The sequence below is a fragment of the Protomyctophum bolini genome, assembly GCF_963924005.1.
Source record: "Protomyctophum bolini genome assembly, chromosome: 2".
Lineage (NCBI taxonomy): Eukaryota > Metazoa > Chordata > Actinopteri > Myctophiformes > Myctophidae > Protomyctophum > Protomyctophum bolini.
In genome coordinates, this window is record NC_137863.1 from 26,016,858 (window position 1) to 26,031,532 (window position 14,675).

Genomic DNA, 14,675 nt, shown 5'->3' on the forward strand with positions numbered 1-14,675 from the left:
AGCACTTTGCAAGTGTTTACAACAAGGACTCAGTCAGTAACATGTCAATCTCAGATGTTAGGTAGTTTTACAATTGGTAAGTAAAGCCCGATTCATACTTCGTCGCCCAACCGTGTCACTTGTTGAAAAAAGCCGACCTACAAGTTTACGTTTAACAAGTCTCGGACGCGACGTGCTGTGATCTTGTAGTTCTGCTATTTCAACGAGTGACACAGTACTAGTGCGGCGGAGCATACATTTGCCTTAAGACACTCGATCCCTTACTGTACTTAGTATTTGTCTGAACAAAGGATTGGAGTAAAAAACAACCTTTTTTAAGAACTAGACTGAACAGTAATAATAATAACAATAAAAACAAACAATTACAATTATCACACTACGTTAAAATAGAACTAATGTTATCAAAAGGCAAATAGTAGGTGTATTGCAACTTTCTGCGGCATAACTATCAAAAAGGACTATCTATCTTCAACATCATCATCATCACTATCATCATCATCATCATCATCATCCAATCATCATCTGAGACAGTAAGGGAAGGTGTGGCTTGGGATGATTGACAGCCCAAAGTAGCCACTCACATTTGCCCGTCTCAGCGCAGGCAGGCACACTTGTACGTTTGAAAACAATAATAAAACCCTGAACATGTATGAGAGACTGAAGGACCCAACCAGTCAATGAGAGCACGGCTGGCCTGAACGGAGCTCTGCTATTGGACTACAGGCATCTCTAGGAAACAGGAAGAGTTCATTAGGACAGGAAGAGGAGGGGAGGTTGCAGAACACAAATCAATTCTGGAGGCACAAGGTGTGTGTCTGTCTGTGTGTGTGTGTGTGTGTGTGTGTGTGTGTGTGTGTGTGTGTGTGTGTGTGTGTGTATGTGCGTGTTTGTGTGTGCGTCATAGGTCTGTGTGTGTGTGTGTGTGTGTGTGTGTATGTCTGTGTATATGTCTGTTTATTTACTTTTCGTCTAGACAGTTGGAGGTCGTTCTCAGGAGTTAGTGAACAGTGACAATGCACCCACGCGTACATGCACACCCACATAACCCCCCCTCCCCCCCAACACACACAGTCACACACACACACACACACACACACACACACACACACACACACTACAGGGGGGAAAACGACCTCCATCACTGACTCAGAAAGTCTGTGTCTGGGTGTATGTGTGCCTGCGTCTGTGTGTGTGTGTGTGTGTGTGTGTGTGTGTGTGTGTGTGTGTGTGTGTGTGTGTGTGTGTGTGCGCGCGCATGCATGCGTGCGTCTATGTGTTCCTGTGGACCTCCGAAGGAGTCACCTCCGTCCAGCCTCTCCCCCTCCCCCTCCTGTCTGGTCATGTTGTCAGCCAGGACACTTGATTTTTTCCCCCTGAAGTGAGCGGACCGGTTCCGACCTGACATCCCACTGAAATACGACACCAACACACTGGACTCACAGTTTCTAACACCACACTGTGCACAACAGTCATGTCCTGCCACGTACCCCCATGAAGGGATCTCTAGAAGCCAACAACGCCTTGCATCGCGTCACATTGTTGGCTCGTAGATGTGTTCTTTCAGGCTGTGCAATGTAAAAACTTACATCAATTGAATGAGTGAGTGATTAGTTCCTGGGTGTCAGATCCCCCCCAGCCCACTGTATACCCGCTGCCAAACCACCCAGAACACCACAACTTTACTGTACCACCCAGACGCAGCGGCCTAGTCCAAACACAACACCACCACTGTTCACCTTGCTCTAAAAATGCACAATTAATCCCAAACCACATCAGTTGCAACTTGCAACTCCTTGCAACTACTCGCAACTCCTTGCAAGAAAACAGTTCAACTCCATTGGGGATAATGGTTGTCATGTTGCAAGGAGTTGCGAGTAGTTGCATTGGTGTAGTTTGGCCTTACAAGGAGAGGCAAGGAAAGAAATGGAGGGAAGCGCAGTAGGCTGGTAGATGTGAATGTAAAAGAAGGTAGAGTGGAAATAGGAAGGTTTGAAGGAGAGAAAATGAAACGTAACAACTCGAGCCTATGTGAGTTAGCTAGCTTGTTGTATTTGGACCAGACTGCTACCAGAGGTCAAAGGCGATTCTTTGATGATTCAAGCCTTTGTTTGGAAGTGGTTTGGTCTGTGTCCCTGCGGAGGGCGCTGTTGCATAAAGACTGGACACAGAAAGGGTCTGCTTCCACCAACACACTGCTCACATCAGGACAGATCAATTCCGTCTACTGTCCTCTCCTCAGCCCAGTGACCACATGTTGCATTTTTACTGAATCACTTTGAGTTTATGTTTGTCATTCATTAGGATTCCTATTAAGCTGTAGGAAAATTTGTATTGTTTGTTGTTCTCATTAGCGAGTAGGGCTGGGGTTTGATTGAACATTGGTTATTTCAATGTTCAATCAATGTTGAATTCTTCTAATGGATAATATATCCACTTCAGTGGGACACTCTTTGAATGGACAACACAAGACAAGCTGCTATTAGATCACGTGTGTCATTTTTTAACACACTCGTGTGACTCGTTTTTGACAACCAGTCCTGTGGTGCGTCAAAACACACACGTGAATAGTTCTGTTTTAAAAGAAAGAAAAAGCAACAAATCTTCAAAAGTGATTGTTTTGTCTTGTTAAAGTAAAGATATGGCTTAAAATAAATAATGATTAAAGGCACAAAAATCTAAACAGATAATGGTATTTCTTGAAGGAATGTAAGATAAGTAAACAATACGATTGAATGCTTTACGTTTTATGGTAATGCATATAGAACTTTTTTTTTTTCGTTTTTTTTATACATAACGTAACATTTTGGGGATGAGATCTTAAAAAAATAAGGATCTAGTTGGATCTAAGGGGCTCTTATGGACTACTTGTCCTTCTAGGATTTACAGGAACACAAGGCTTTCATTTGGTTTGGATCAAAGATTTGTCTTTCTCACAACATGGAAACCATTTTGAAACGGAACTCTTCACAGTCTTCTCAAAGAGTGTCTCACGGAAACGAACAGACTGTTGTTTTTTTTGGAGCAGCAGTGTGTTGGTGAAAGCAAACCCTGACTGTAAACCCTGGCTGACTGTAGATTGTATCTCTCCTGCTGCAGTAAAGTGCTCAGAGATACCTGCAGAGATACCAGAGGGCAGTGTCATATTTGTCCCAGAACAGTGCACAATCCACACCAGTGTATCACACCTTGTGGGCGACTAATGCACACAAAAGTAGCGCACTAGAAATATAAGGTGTCGTTTTCTCTCCATTAATCTCTCACTCACTCGATAAAACAAATTTAAACCCACCTTCAAAACGCAGTCAAAGGGTTTACTCTGCTTAAATTCTACTTAAAATTCTACTCTTATAATACATTATTGTCTTGATTATGCATCATATATTCAGTATCTCATTCTCTCATTCTGTGGAAGCTACTCTGATTAGGGGCGAGTAAATTTAAGCAGATGGACTTCCAGTAGGAAGTGAGAGAAAGCTTTGAGGAGTTTCTGATTGGGCCCTAAGGTTAACATCCTGACTCGTGATTGGCTCGCAGGACCCGAACATTTGCATAAACCACATTTTTAATGATATCTATGGTATAATAATGGTTGGGTTCTAGACCACAGAGCTACATCTAAGTCAGGACAATCCCATTGATATGTTAGTGTGATACAGGAAATTGTGCACTGGACTGGGTCCGTCCCTCTGGTAAATTAGAAACAGTGACAGTAGGCCTATAGATCCCCCCCCCCTCCCCCTCCCCCCAGACAGAGCTCCTTCACAATAAGAGTCTCTCTCACATGTTCCATCTCAGCATACTCAAAAATAGTGCAATTCTTCAAGCATTTTATATAAATAACTCTAAATTCGTGCTTCTAAGTTTGTTTTTCAGTTTGCATACATGTGAATATATACTGTATATATACATGCTTACATGTATGCAGCAAAACACGAATACGTTGGCATCCCAACATATTACGATCACGTTTCTTTTGAGCTAGACAACATATAAAAACAAAAAACAAAATCTTTTTCTTTTAGAATCCTTAAAATTTAGAAAAATACGCTTACTTTCTTATCTTATCTCTCTTATCAAACATATTGCAGATTTTCCTCTACACGGTGAACAGTTGAATCTTGTGCAAACTTCTCTTAAAGAGAAAAGTTAAGCTTAAACATAAAAAAGGAACTTGTCAGGTATATGACGGCGACTCCTGTGTATCAGATGGTTCACATACGTGTGCAACACCAGGCTTTTAAGCTCTCGGAATTTAGCATTGATCTTTGACTGACAGGCTATCTGAAGCTAATGCTAACAACAACACTATCAGGAAACAGATTGAAAAGCTATAACCCTGGCCAGCATGCCAACATGCTATTACGCTAAACTGCTAATGTGATATCATGCTAACATGCCTCGTGATAGAGCTAAAACCTGACACAGGAGTCCGTATTGATAGCCTGCATTGTCCACAATACGTCACGGACATAAGCAGACTGAACCAAACTGATATAGGTATGGAAGATATCCGTGAATTCTCACTGACAGAATCTCTCTTTTGGATAAGGAAACACAACTAAACGGAACTGTTTTGGCTAAACACCAACGGTAAAACTGTCAGATAAAGCAGCGATAGGGAGATTATCACTAGGAATCAACAAAATAAACAAACTAAATGTCAGATAACATCTGAAGATTGCAACATTTCGTTGTTCGCCAGGATATAACTTTTTTTAAGCAAATGAAAACAACAACAACAACAAAAAAGCTGTAAGCGCAAATAAGACGAACAAAAACATAACCAAACAAGTAAATATTTATAACAATTAATAAAGACTAGAGTTGTGAAGTGTATCTGATATTATAGATGGGTGGTGATTGGGGGGAGATAAAGGGTGCATGTTAACGGAAGGGGTGGGGGAGGGCTTTAATAACCCCCCCCCCCCCCCCCCCCATTCCTGGATCCTCAATCCCAAACCTTACACTACCACCACCACCACCACCACCAGCATCATTTTTATATGAAGTGCTCCTTAGGCAGGAAAGTAGTAGTAGAGAAACAGGAATGACCAGGTCTTCTCTCATATCCCGCGGATTGTTAACGTCAATTTGTTTTCGTGTTAACCCCCTCTCCAGTGGGGTAATAAGGACTGTTTCCCTGCCTCCTCATCCCAGCCTGACACACCCAGGGACAGTTTCAACTTCTTGCTGAAGTGAACCTGCCCTTGAAGGCTGAAATTAGCTTCAGCATCTTTCAATCCACAACCTTGTTATTCTCAGCATTTAGAATTTCAAGGTAACCCTTCCGCCCAATCTGTGGGACCCCAATCTACAACGGAAAATCCTAATTTAACTCTGAGAGGGTACAATACACTCTGAGTTATAGACCTGTAAGGGTCCATTTGGACCCCTGGTGATGGATGTTTTGTCTCCCCCTCCCATTGATTACACCATATATGGGCTTGTCCTGTTTGGTTTTACAACCAAATGTCAAGACTCGTTTACCATTGGCTAGGAATGAGGAAGCAGGGACGGGAACGGGGGGGCTTCAAACTGAAAACGGGAGCAGGGAAACGCTCACACCTGCTGAGGCTTGTGGGATTTCTCCTTTGTGTTCCGGGCGTTTCTGTTGGCCACACTTCCTGGAGTGGGCGGGGCTTGCAGTGGCTGCTGAGAGTGGGGCAGCGGCCGGAGCAGGCCGTGTATGAGCGAGGAGGACGGGGGCGGCGTCTGCGAAGGCGCCGGGACAGTCCGATGGGTGTGGTCGGGGTGGGGCAGGGACGTGGGGTGGTAGTAGTGTCCGATCACCTCGCTGTAGGCCGGGGGAGCTCCTTCTACTCCGGAGCCCTGCTTCTGCTGCCTGGACGAGGCCTCCTGGCCTTCCAACACGCTGATGCCCGCGTGAACGCTGGGGGGAGGAGCCTGCAGGCTGGGAGCACAACACACAACAAGGAGGTGTCATGCTGCGTTCACAGTGGCAGCTACAGAGCTACAGGCCGCCATACATTTTCAATGGAAGCCGCCGACATGAAGATACAAGGCTACAGGCTACCATTCATTGGAACACAATGACATGAAGATACAAAGGGAAGCCCAATAGGTGTATGGCTCCTACAAAATCTACAAAACTACCGGCCAACTTGAATTGGCTACAACTGCGGATACGAAGTGACCAAGTGTTGTTTCACCATTTCCACTCATCATTCTCTCTTCACATGATTCCTGCTCATAATGGCTAGTTCTGTGTTCTTTTTAACTCCAGACTTAAAACCGACCTACTCTTTCTAACTCAACTTTTATCTCCATTGAGCAGCTGGTTGATCTCTCTTAATAAATCCGATAATGAACTGACAACGTGGGCTTCATTACCTGGCCTGCAGACAGGATGTGGACGCGGAGGAGGAAGGGTGGAGGAGGTGCGAGTCGTACACTGTCCGGTTGGGCGGCGCTCGCACTGACTCCCTGTTCAGCTCCAGCTGCTGCTCGGGGTCCCTGAGCTGCAGCGTGCAGGGGCCCTGGTACGGAGGGGGCTCCTCGCCGTCCGACAGCGAGATGGTGGGCGGAAGGTCGATCAGGCTCTGCGGCAGGTAGGGGTAGGTGGGCTGGAAGCGGCTGGGGGGGTAGGTGGTGGGCTGGTAGCGCTGCTGATGAAGATAACTGTGGTGGTGGTGTAGGTGGTGGTGGTGGGGGTGAGTGTGGGGGTCTCGCTGGAGGTAGGAAGGTACGGGGACCCCTCGGTCTGGAGGACGAGGGGTGTATACCTGGTGCTGTTGTTGGAAGAAAGGGATGGAGTGAGGAGGAGAAAAGGTAAGACAAATGATACAGGGATGAGAGAATCAAGGATAAACAAAGGACAAACAATCCATAATAATTCATAGCATACTGTACTACATACATTATACACAAGTGCACAGTCCATGTAATAAACATTAAAACCAGAAGAAAAATGATTGAAAGCATGTAAGAAGATAGACGATAACTTACCTCATTCAGCCCACTTCCTGTTGCTGGACCCTCAGAAGACCACATACTGCCCTCCTAGGTGTGAGTGAGTGTGAGAGAGAGAGAGAGAGAGAGAGAGAGAGAGAGAGAGAGGGGGGATATAAGATCAAATTCATGAGTCTATTTTGTACTTGTGGAAGTGTGGTTCATCATGTGGCACAGTGATTGGTTTAATTATTTTAACGCCCAAACCACTCCTATGCATAATATAACGGGTAGCGGAGGTGTTTTAGGGATTTAGACAGGTAACCAAAATACCAACTTTAGTGGGAGAACACCCCTTCCCCACTGCTAAATCCCAAAACAGTGTATTTAGAAAGATCAAACGAAAATTGAGCCCAAAGGGCTATATCTTGCGCCACCCCTTAACCTTTAACCCTAAACTAATTTGCCATTTTTTACTATTTAAAAAAACCTTTTAAAATAGTTAAAATAGCCGATCTACAAGCTCACAATGTCTCGGTGTAGATCGGCTATAGTTGAACTATTTTAAAATGTTTTTCAAAATAGTAAAAAATTGAAAATACGTTTAGGGATAAGGGATACGGGTGGCACAAGATGGAGCCCTAAACGTTTGACTTCACAATGCAGTCAGCTGCACAAAGAACAAGCTGACAACCTTGTGATATTTTTAAGCACACTTTTGTGTCCCACACACCCGGTTGAGACCTGAAAAGAGTCAATCGAAAGGCTCAAAACACATCGTATTGCGCCGTGGTGTGAGCTTCTTTATCCTGCAGAATATCCATCCTCCAAGTAAACCCTTCAAAGATAACAGCTAGCTGTACTGTCCTATATTATATATATATATATATATATATATATATATATATTATAAGTATTATAGCAGTCAGATTTTACTTTTCTTAGTCTAATCTAGGACAGAGAGAGGGAAGGTGTCCAACCGGAATGGAACTGAGGACGTTGAGAATGGGATTACGTGTCTGATGGTCAGCTACTAGAGCGCTCCCTGTCTCATTACATCAATACACAGACAAAAACAGCAGCATGGCTATGAATGTGTGTGTGTGTGTGTGTGTGTGTGTGTGTGTGTGTGTGTGTGTGTGTGCGTGCGTGCGTGCGTGCGTGCGTGCGTGCGTGCGTGCGTGGCGGCGTGCGTGTGTGTGTGTGTTTATAGTGTGATAACACTATGAGTAATTTCTTCTGCAGAATAGAACAGAGGTGACGCCATACACTTCTAGACGCCCCAGGTGCAATTCAGTGTGTGTGTGTGTGTGTGTGTGTGTGTGTGTGTGTGTGTGTGTGCCAGGACTGTCTGGTTGCTGTGGTTAAACAGTGCAAACTTCCTACTTCTTATGAAATGCGTTTGTTGTTATTTCAGTGTATCTGACTGAATGTTCCAGTTCAGTGAGTCTTAACCTTAATCTGGCGGAACCCCAGGTTACCCCATAATATACATCAGGCCACGGACCGCCATTTGAAAACGCTTTTATTTTTCTTTATTTACATCTCTGAGACCCCTAAAGTCTACACCGTAAAATCCTTGTTTAAAGCTGAGAGCGTTAAATGGTAAATGGTGCATTTATATAGCACCTTTATCCAAGACGCTTTACATAGATTTACATTATATTCCCATATTGCATTATATTCACCCATTCACATACCGATGGCGGAGGAAACCATGCAAGGCACCAACCAGCACATCGGGAGAAATTTGAGGTTCAGTGTCTTGCTCAAGGACACTTGGACACTAACTCTGGAGGGAGCCCGGGTTCGAATACGGAACCTTGCAGTTTACATCTGGCCCTGAGCCACCGCCACTGCATGAGCGTTCAAATGGAACCAAATTAGTTTACATTTGTACGCTATGATGTGAATCTAAAAAAAATGACGGACAGACAGACAGACAGACAGACAGACAGACAGGTGAACTTACATTGGCCAATGGCAGGTGTCTCCTGCGTGCGTGGGCGTGTCTGGAGAGCAGCGAGCGTGCTGACAGGCGGTAGTGGTTGAGCAGACAGGTGATGACCACCACCATGACCAGCATCACCACTACTATCACCAGGATCTGGACAAACTCCAACTGGGCTGTGTGAGAGAGAGAGAGAGAGAGAGAGAGAGAGAGAGAGATTTCACATGTTTTTAAAGTAGGGACCACCAGGGAGCGCCATGGGGCAGTGGGAAAGGTAAATGAAAATGAACAAAAATTAAATAGAATGTTATGATTACATTTTAAGTCATTTCACAACAGGGGGCCACAGCTTGAGGTTATGGCTATTTGGGGGTCTTTCCCATGGAATCCTCTGAAATAATATAGGCTAAGAACGAGAAAGAACGTGGAGATCCAAAAGATTATAATGCAAGAGGATGCACTTTCTTTTTCTCTTTTTATGTTCTGCTACAGCATGAGGCAGATAACCCATTACTCAGAGCAGAGGTGCATTTATGATTCTTTGAAGTGGTGCTATTTCTCACTTCTTGGTGGTGTTTTCTACTCTGTATAGCTGAGCACTCAGCAAAATACAACCAGAGGAATCACACTTACATTTCTCTACATTTCAAAATGAATTATACTCAGTGGAAGAGAAATAACACAACCCTTTTCAGCTTTCCTACAGTCTGTCTCTCCTACACTGTCTGTCTCTCAGCTCTCCTACTGTCTGTCTCTCAGCTCTCCAACTGTCTGTCTCTCAGCTCTCCAACTGTCTGTCTCTCAGCTCTCATACTGTCTGTCTCTCCTACACCGTCTAAATGTGGCTTACCTTGTGATAATTACAAAACATTAAATCCTTGTTGAATTGTCAGAGATCCAAGTTCAGACATCGATAGGCCACGACATTATGACAAAACAAACCTCACAATGTAACTCAGCAATTGGACCTCTCAAGAACTTCACCAAAGTACCAACCCTATTCTAATTTTCATATTAAGAGGTGAACAAACATTCAACACTCAAAACATGCAAAACTAGCAGATCTAAGAAGCTCACAGCGTTTTGCAAAATATTGTGAATAATAGATTAGCTATTTTTGCCCCAAAAGAACAGGATGGAACCTTGGGGGTCACCGATCATTTACGTGTATAGGGTAGGGTGAGGGATTATTAAGAATGTAAAAGCCTCCATGCTAATTATAAAATTGGAAGTGCTTGAATGAAATCAAATAAGTAGGCAAAATGAGATAGAAATACAAATGTATATCTTAAATACGCAAAGAAATTCACAGAGACAGACCTAAACATACAGAACTAGCTTTGTTTAAAGCCAGACTGTCCTGTACCCCTCCCCCTACCTACCACACACACCCACACACACTGTACCCCTCCCCCTACCTACCACACACACCCACACACACTCAGACACCAGACCCACAGATGCATATATTTACGACACAGACGCACGCACACACAGACACACACATGTACACAGACAGCCTTTTTCTCACACTTTTGGCAGAGGGCAGACAGAGGTCACAGCCAAGCCAGACAGGATAACACACACACACACACACACACACACACACACACACACACACACACACACACACACACACACACACACACAGCAAACTACAGCCTAGGTACTGAGGCAGATGAGGGTTCACATTGGCTGTAACATTCCTAGCATTTTCCCCAAAGTAACCCTGATTACAACACAGAGAGAGAGCACATGCTCTTACATTCATACACGAACACACACACACACACACACACACACACACACACACACACACACACACACACACACACACACACACACACACACACACACACACACACACACACACACACACACACACAAGAGAGACAGAGATATAGAGAGGGAGAGATGTGGGAAAATAATAAGACTTAAAACAACTCAAACTACAGAATTCAAATTCGAATTGTGGAGATATAGGCAAACCACTTAAACATAGAAATAATGTGATTTCATTAATGCAATATAGAAATATTGCATAGCAAACATAATCAAGCAGCAGAGACGATGACAGGAACACAGGCAGTGATGGAAAGTACTTTAAAAAGTAAGTATTTACTCATATTAATGCAATTAACCACATACACCCATCCTATACTATACAGGTCCAGTTTTGTCAAAAGGGAGATGTTAAATTATCGTGCCAAAGTCTTAAAAATCATCTAATTTCACAGAAAACTAACTTACACAGCCAAAAAAAGATAAGTCACAGGTGTAAATATATGTAATTAAACAAAAATAACATATTTGTTGTAAGAACAAAACCTAGTTTGAGACTCATATGGTAGCAGATAACAAATGTTTGCCAATTATGACCTTGGCCAAAAAAGGGATGCTACGGTTCACATGGTTAAGTAGGCTATACATATAGGATTCATGTATTTAAAATAAAATAAACTCATTATGTGTATTTCCATGTTCTGTTACTTCATGCTTCTATTCTTATCTACAACCATTTCAGAAGGATATATTGTATTTTTACAAGTGATTTTTCAGATTCATATCATTAAATCAGACGACTACTACTTTGGTATATAAAGTAATGGTACTTTTACTTGCAGTAAAATATTGAAAGCATGGTATTACATGTAACACATTATGTTCATGAACACTACTGTATGTTCTCTGGTATTAGGCCAACTAATTTTACTTAAAGTGCAAAACTTGATCCGTGTATCCAGATCCAGATCTTCAAATAGTAAAATCAACAAGAAGTTAACATTTTTATTAAAACAATAAAACAGTACGAAGTTTGGTGATGTTGTATATTATCTGAATCAACTTAGTTTGTGTTTGTTTATGCAACTAAAAGAGTGACTTTGAGAGCTTTTTCAGTGTAAAATGTAAGTCAATGAGGAGCATATTATTTTGGAGTGGCATCATGACAAGGTAAACTATACACAAACCAAACCTCTACAAAAGTGGTCTTATCCTTTAAGCAAAACATATGAATACTTTTTCCACCACTCGCAACAGGAATATGATTTGTTCTAATCCTACCTGGTCCTGCTTACTATTGATTACATTTTTGATTAATCAAATAATCTTGAATCAGTTTTATATTTTACTATTATACTTCCACTGATCAACCCACTCGAGAAATAAATACATTTATTTTATTAAAATGTTATTTGTTTTTTTTAATAATATAATCAATTCAATTGATTAGTTCCATTAACTTGTTGTACCCTTAATTGCTTAATAAATGTTGTTCAGTCGTAAAGGTTTTTCTTTTATGTCGTGAACATGATAAGGAAAGAGCTTGGACTGAATGCATCATCATGCTGCGTTAACTTCACACGAGCAGATGCAAAGATACAGTCTACCATTCATTTTCAATGGAAGCCAGCGACATGAAGATATACAAAGATACATCCAACATTTGTAGCTGCTGCAAAAGCTACAACAGATACAAAAAAGTTGAGGTGGTTTCAACTTCAGATTCAAAGATACAAAGCTACAAATACACTGTGTAGCTTTGCATCTTTGTATGTTTTGCATGTGTCGGTGTGAAGGCAGCATCAGAACATCCACTCACCACAGTGTTGTGTCTGGACACAGTCGTCATGGCTGTGAGGACCCGAGGCAGGATGCATAACTCCTAGGACCTAAATAAGGTCCTGGCCCCGACAAACGGTATCTTGTCCTCCGAAAAACAGATCTCATTCCACTACCAGAAGATCTTTGTTTGATTAGACACACACACACACACACACACACACACACACACACACACACACACACACACACACACACACACACACACACACACACACACACACACACACACACACACACACACACACACACACACACACAATCCAGGTCCTTCTTCTTCTTCTTCTTCCAGCAGATGTATTTAAATTCCTGGGATGCTGGGTGATTTCCCCCGCGCTCACGAGTTCCCCGAAAAACAAACTGTGCTCTGAACTGCACAGACGATTGAAATTAAACAGACGGATAAGAAAACTTAAAATAAAGTCTCTCACACACACATGCACACACACACACACTCTCGACCTGTCTACGATCTAACATTGTCCTAATAGCTACAGGTTGGACACTAGGGCACTCCAGCGCTATACGCTGTGTGTGTCTGTCTCGAGTGAGACACAGTCACACTGATGCTCGCAAAACCCCTTCAGTGAGCTTTGTCTGAAACCTTTTCTCACACACTCACACAGACTTACGCATTCCCCCACTGTCTGGTCGACACACACACACACACAAACACACACACACACACACACACACACACACACACACACACACACACACACACAGAACAGCTGAGCCCCCCCCCCCCATGTTGCGGTGAACAATGAGGGGGGTTGAGGGAGGACTGAAAGACTGGGCGGGGTGTGATTGGGGGCTCTGTCTGACTGGTGAGAGAGACAGCTGGAGTGAATGGAATAAAGATGAGAGAGAGAGACATTTAAACTTTGTATTAAAGTCAATGGTTCTCAAACATTTTCATGTTGAGCCTGGACCCTGATACGTATTTGGCCGTGGACTCCTTATCTAAAAAGATTCATAAGCCACATACACTGGAATGTAGGGGTACATACAGGGGGATCAGTAACAGCAGGATGGTACAACCATAAACATTCTGAAACGTCCATAAAAAAGCAAACACACAAACAGAGAACATTCCAACTCATACAGTATGTACATCTGTTCTGTTACCGGGATACAAAGAAAATAAAAGACAAATCTTCCAACTTTCAACCTTGTGTTTATTTGGGCATGCATTATTAACACTTAGAACGCCCAGCGTGATTTGGAACCATTAAATAAGTCGCCCAGCGATTTGCAGCTTCAGAGCCCATTTCAAGGTGACACGACGCCATCTTGTTTTGTGCTAGATATAATAGCATAGATAAAAGACCCTTAGGGGTCACCAAACTACGGCCCGCCATGTCATTTTATGGGGAGGCACTGAGGGGACACTGGGGAGGCACTGGGGAGACACTGGGGAGGCACTCAGGGAGGCACTGGGGAGACACTAGGGAGGCACTGGGGAGGCACTCAGGGGGACACTGGGAGGCACTGGGGAGACACTGGGGAGACACTGGGGAGGCACTCGGGGGGGACACTGGGGAGACACTGGGGAGGCACTGGGGAGACACTGGGGAGGCACTCAGGGGGACACTGGGAGGCACTGGGGAGACACTGCGGAGGCACTGGGGAGGCACTGGGGAGACACTGGGGAGACACTCAGGGGGACACTGGGGAGACACTCAGGGGGACACTGGGGAGGCACTCAGGGGGACACTGGGGAGGCACTCAGGGGGACACTGGGGAGACACTGGGGAGACACTGGGGAGGCACTGGGGAGACACTGGGGAGGCACTGGGGAGACACTGGGGAGGCACTCAGGGGGACACTGGGAGGCACTGGGGAGGCACTGGGGAGACACTAGGGAGGCACTGGGGAGGCACTCAGGGGGACACTGGGAGGCACTGGGGAGACACTGGGGAGGCACTGGGGAGACACTGGGGAGGCACTGGGGAGACACTCAGGGGGACACTGGGGAGACACTCAGGGGGACACTGGGGAGGCACTCAGGGGGACACTGGGGAGGCACTCAGGGGGACACTGGGGAGGCACTCAGGGGCACTCAGGGGGACACTGGGAGACACTGGGGAGGCACTGGGGAGGCACTCGGGGGGACACTGGGGAGACACTCAGGGGGACACTGGGGAGGCACTCAGGGGGACACTGGGGAGGCACTCAGGGGGACACTGGGGAG

The 14,675-nt window shown here is 44.3% G+C and overlaps 1 protein-coding gene across 1 annotated transcript in view; it reads right to left on the reverse strand.

The window, feature by feature from the left end:
• Window positions 1-1,135: 1,135 nt before the first annotated feature.
• Window positions 1,136-14,675, reverse strand: part of pmepa1 (prostate transmembrane protein, androgen induced 1) — a 48,481-nt gene continuing 34,941 nt past the window's right edge. Inside the window, exons 2-5 of the mRNA XM_080782695.1 lie at window positions 8,882-9,036; window positions 6,967-7,020; window positions 6,352-6,749; window positions 1,136-5,911 (exon numbers count right to left, since the gene is read on the reverse strand). Of these exons, the coding sequence (XP_080638821.1) occupies window positions 5,560-5,911; window positions 6,352-6,749; window positions 6,967-7,020; window positions 8,882-9,036 (959 nt within the window). The 3' untranslated portion in view covers window positions 1,136-5,559. The remainder of the gene's footprint in view (window positions 5,912-6,351; window positions 6,750-6,966; window positions 7,021-8,881; window positions 9,037-14,675) is intronic.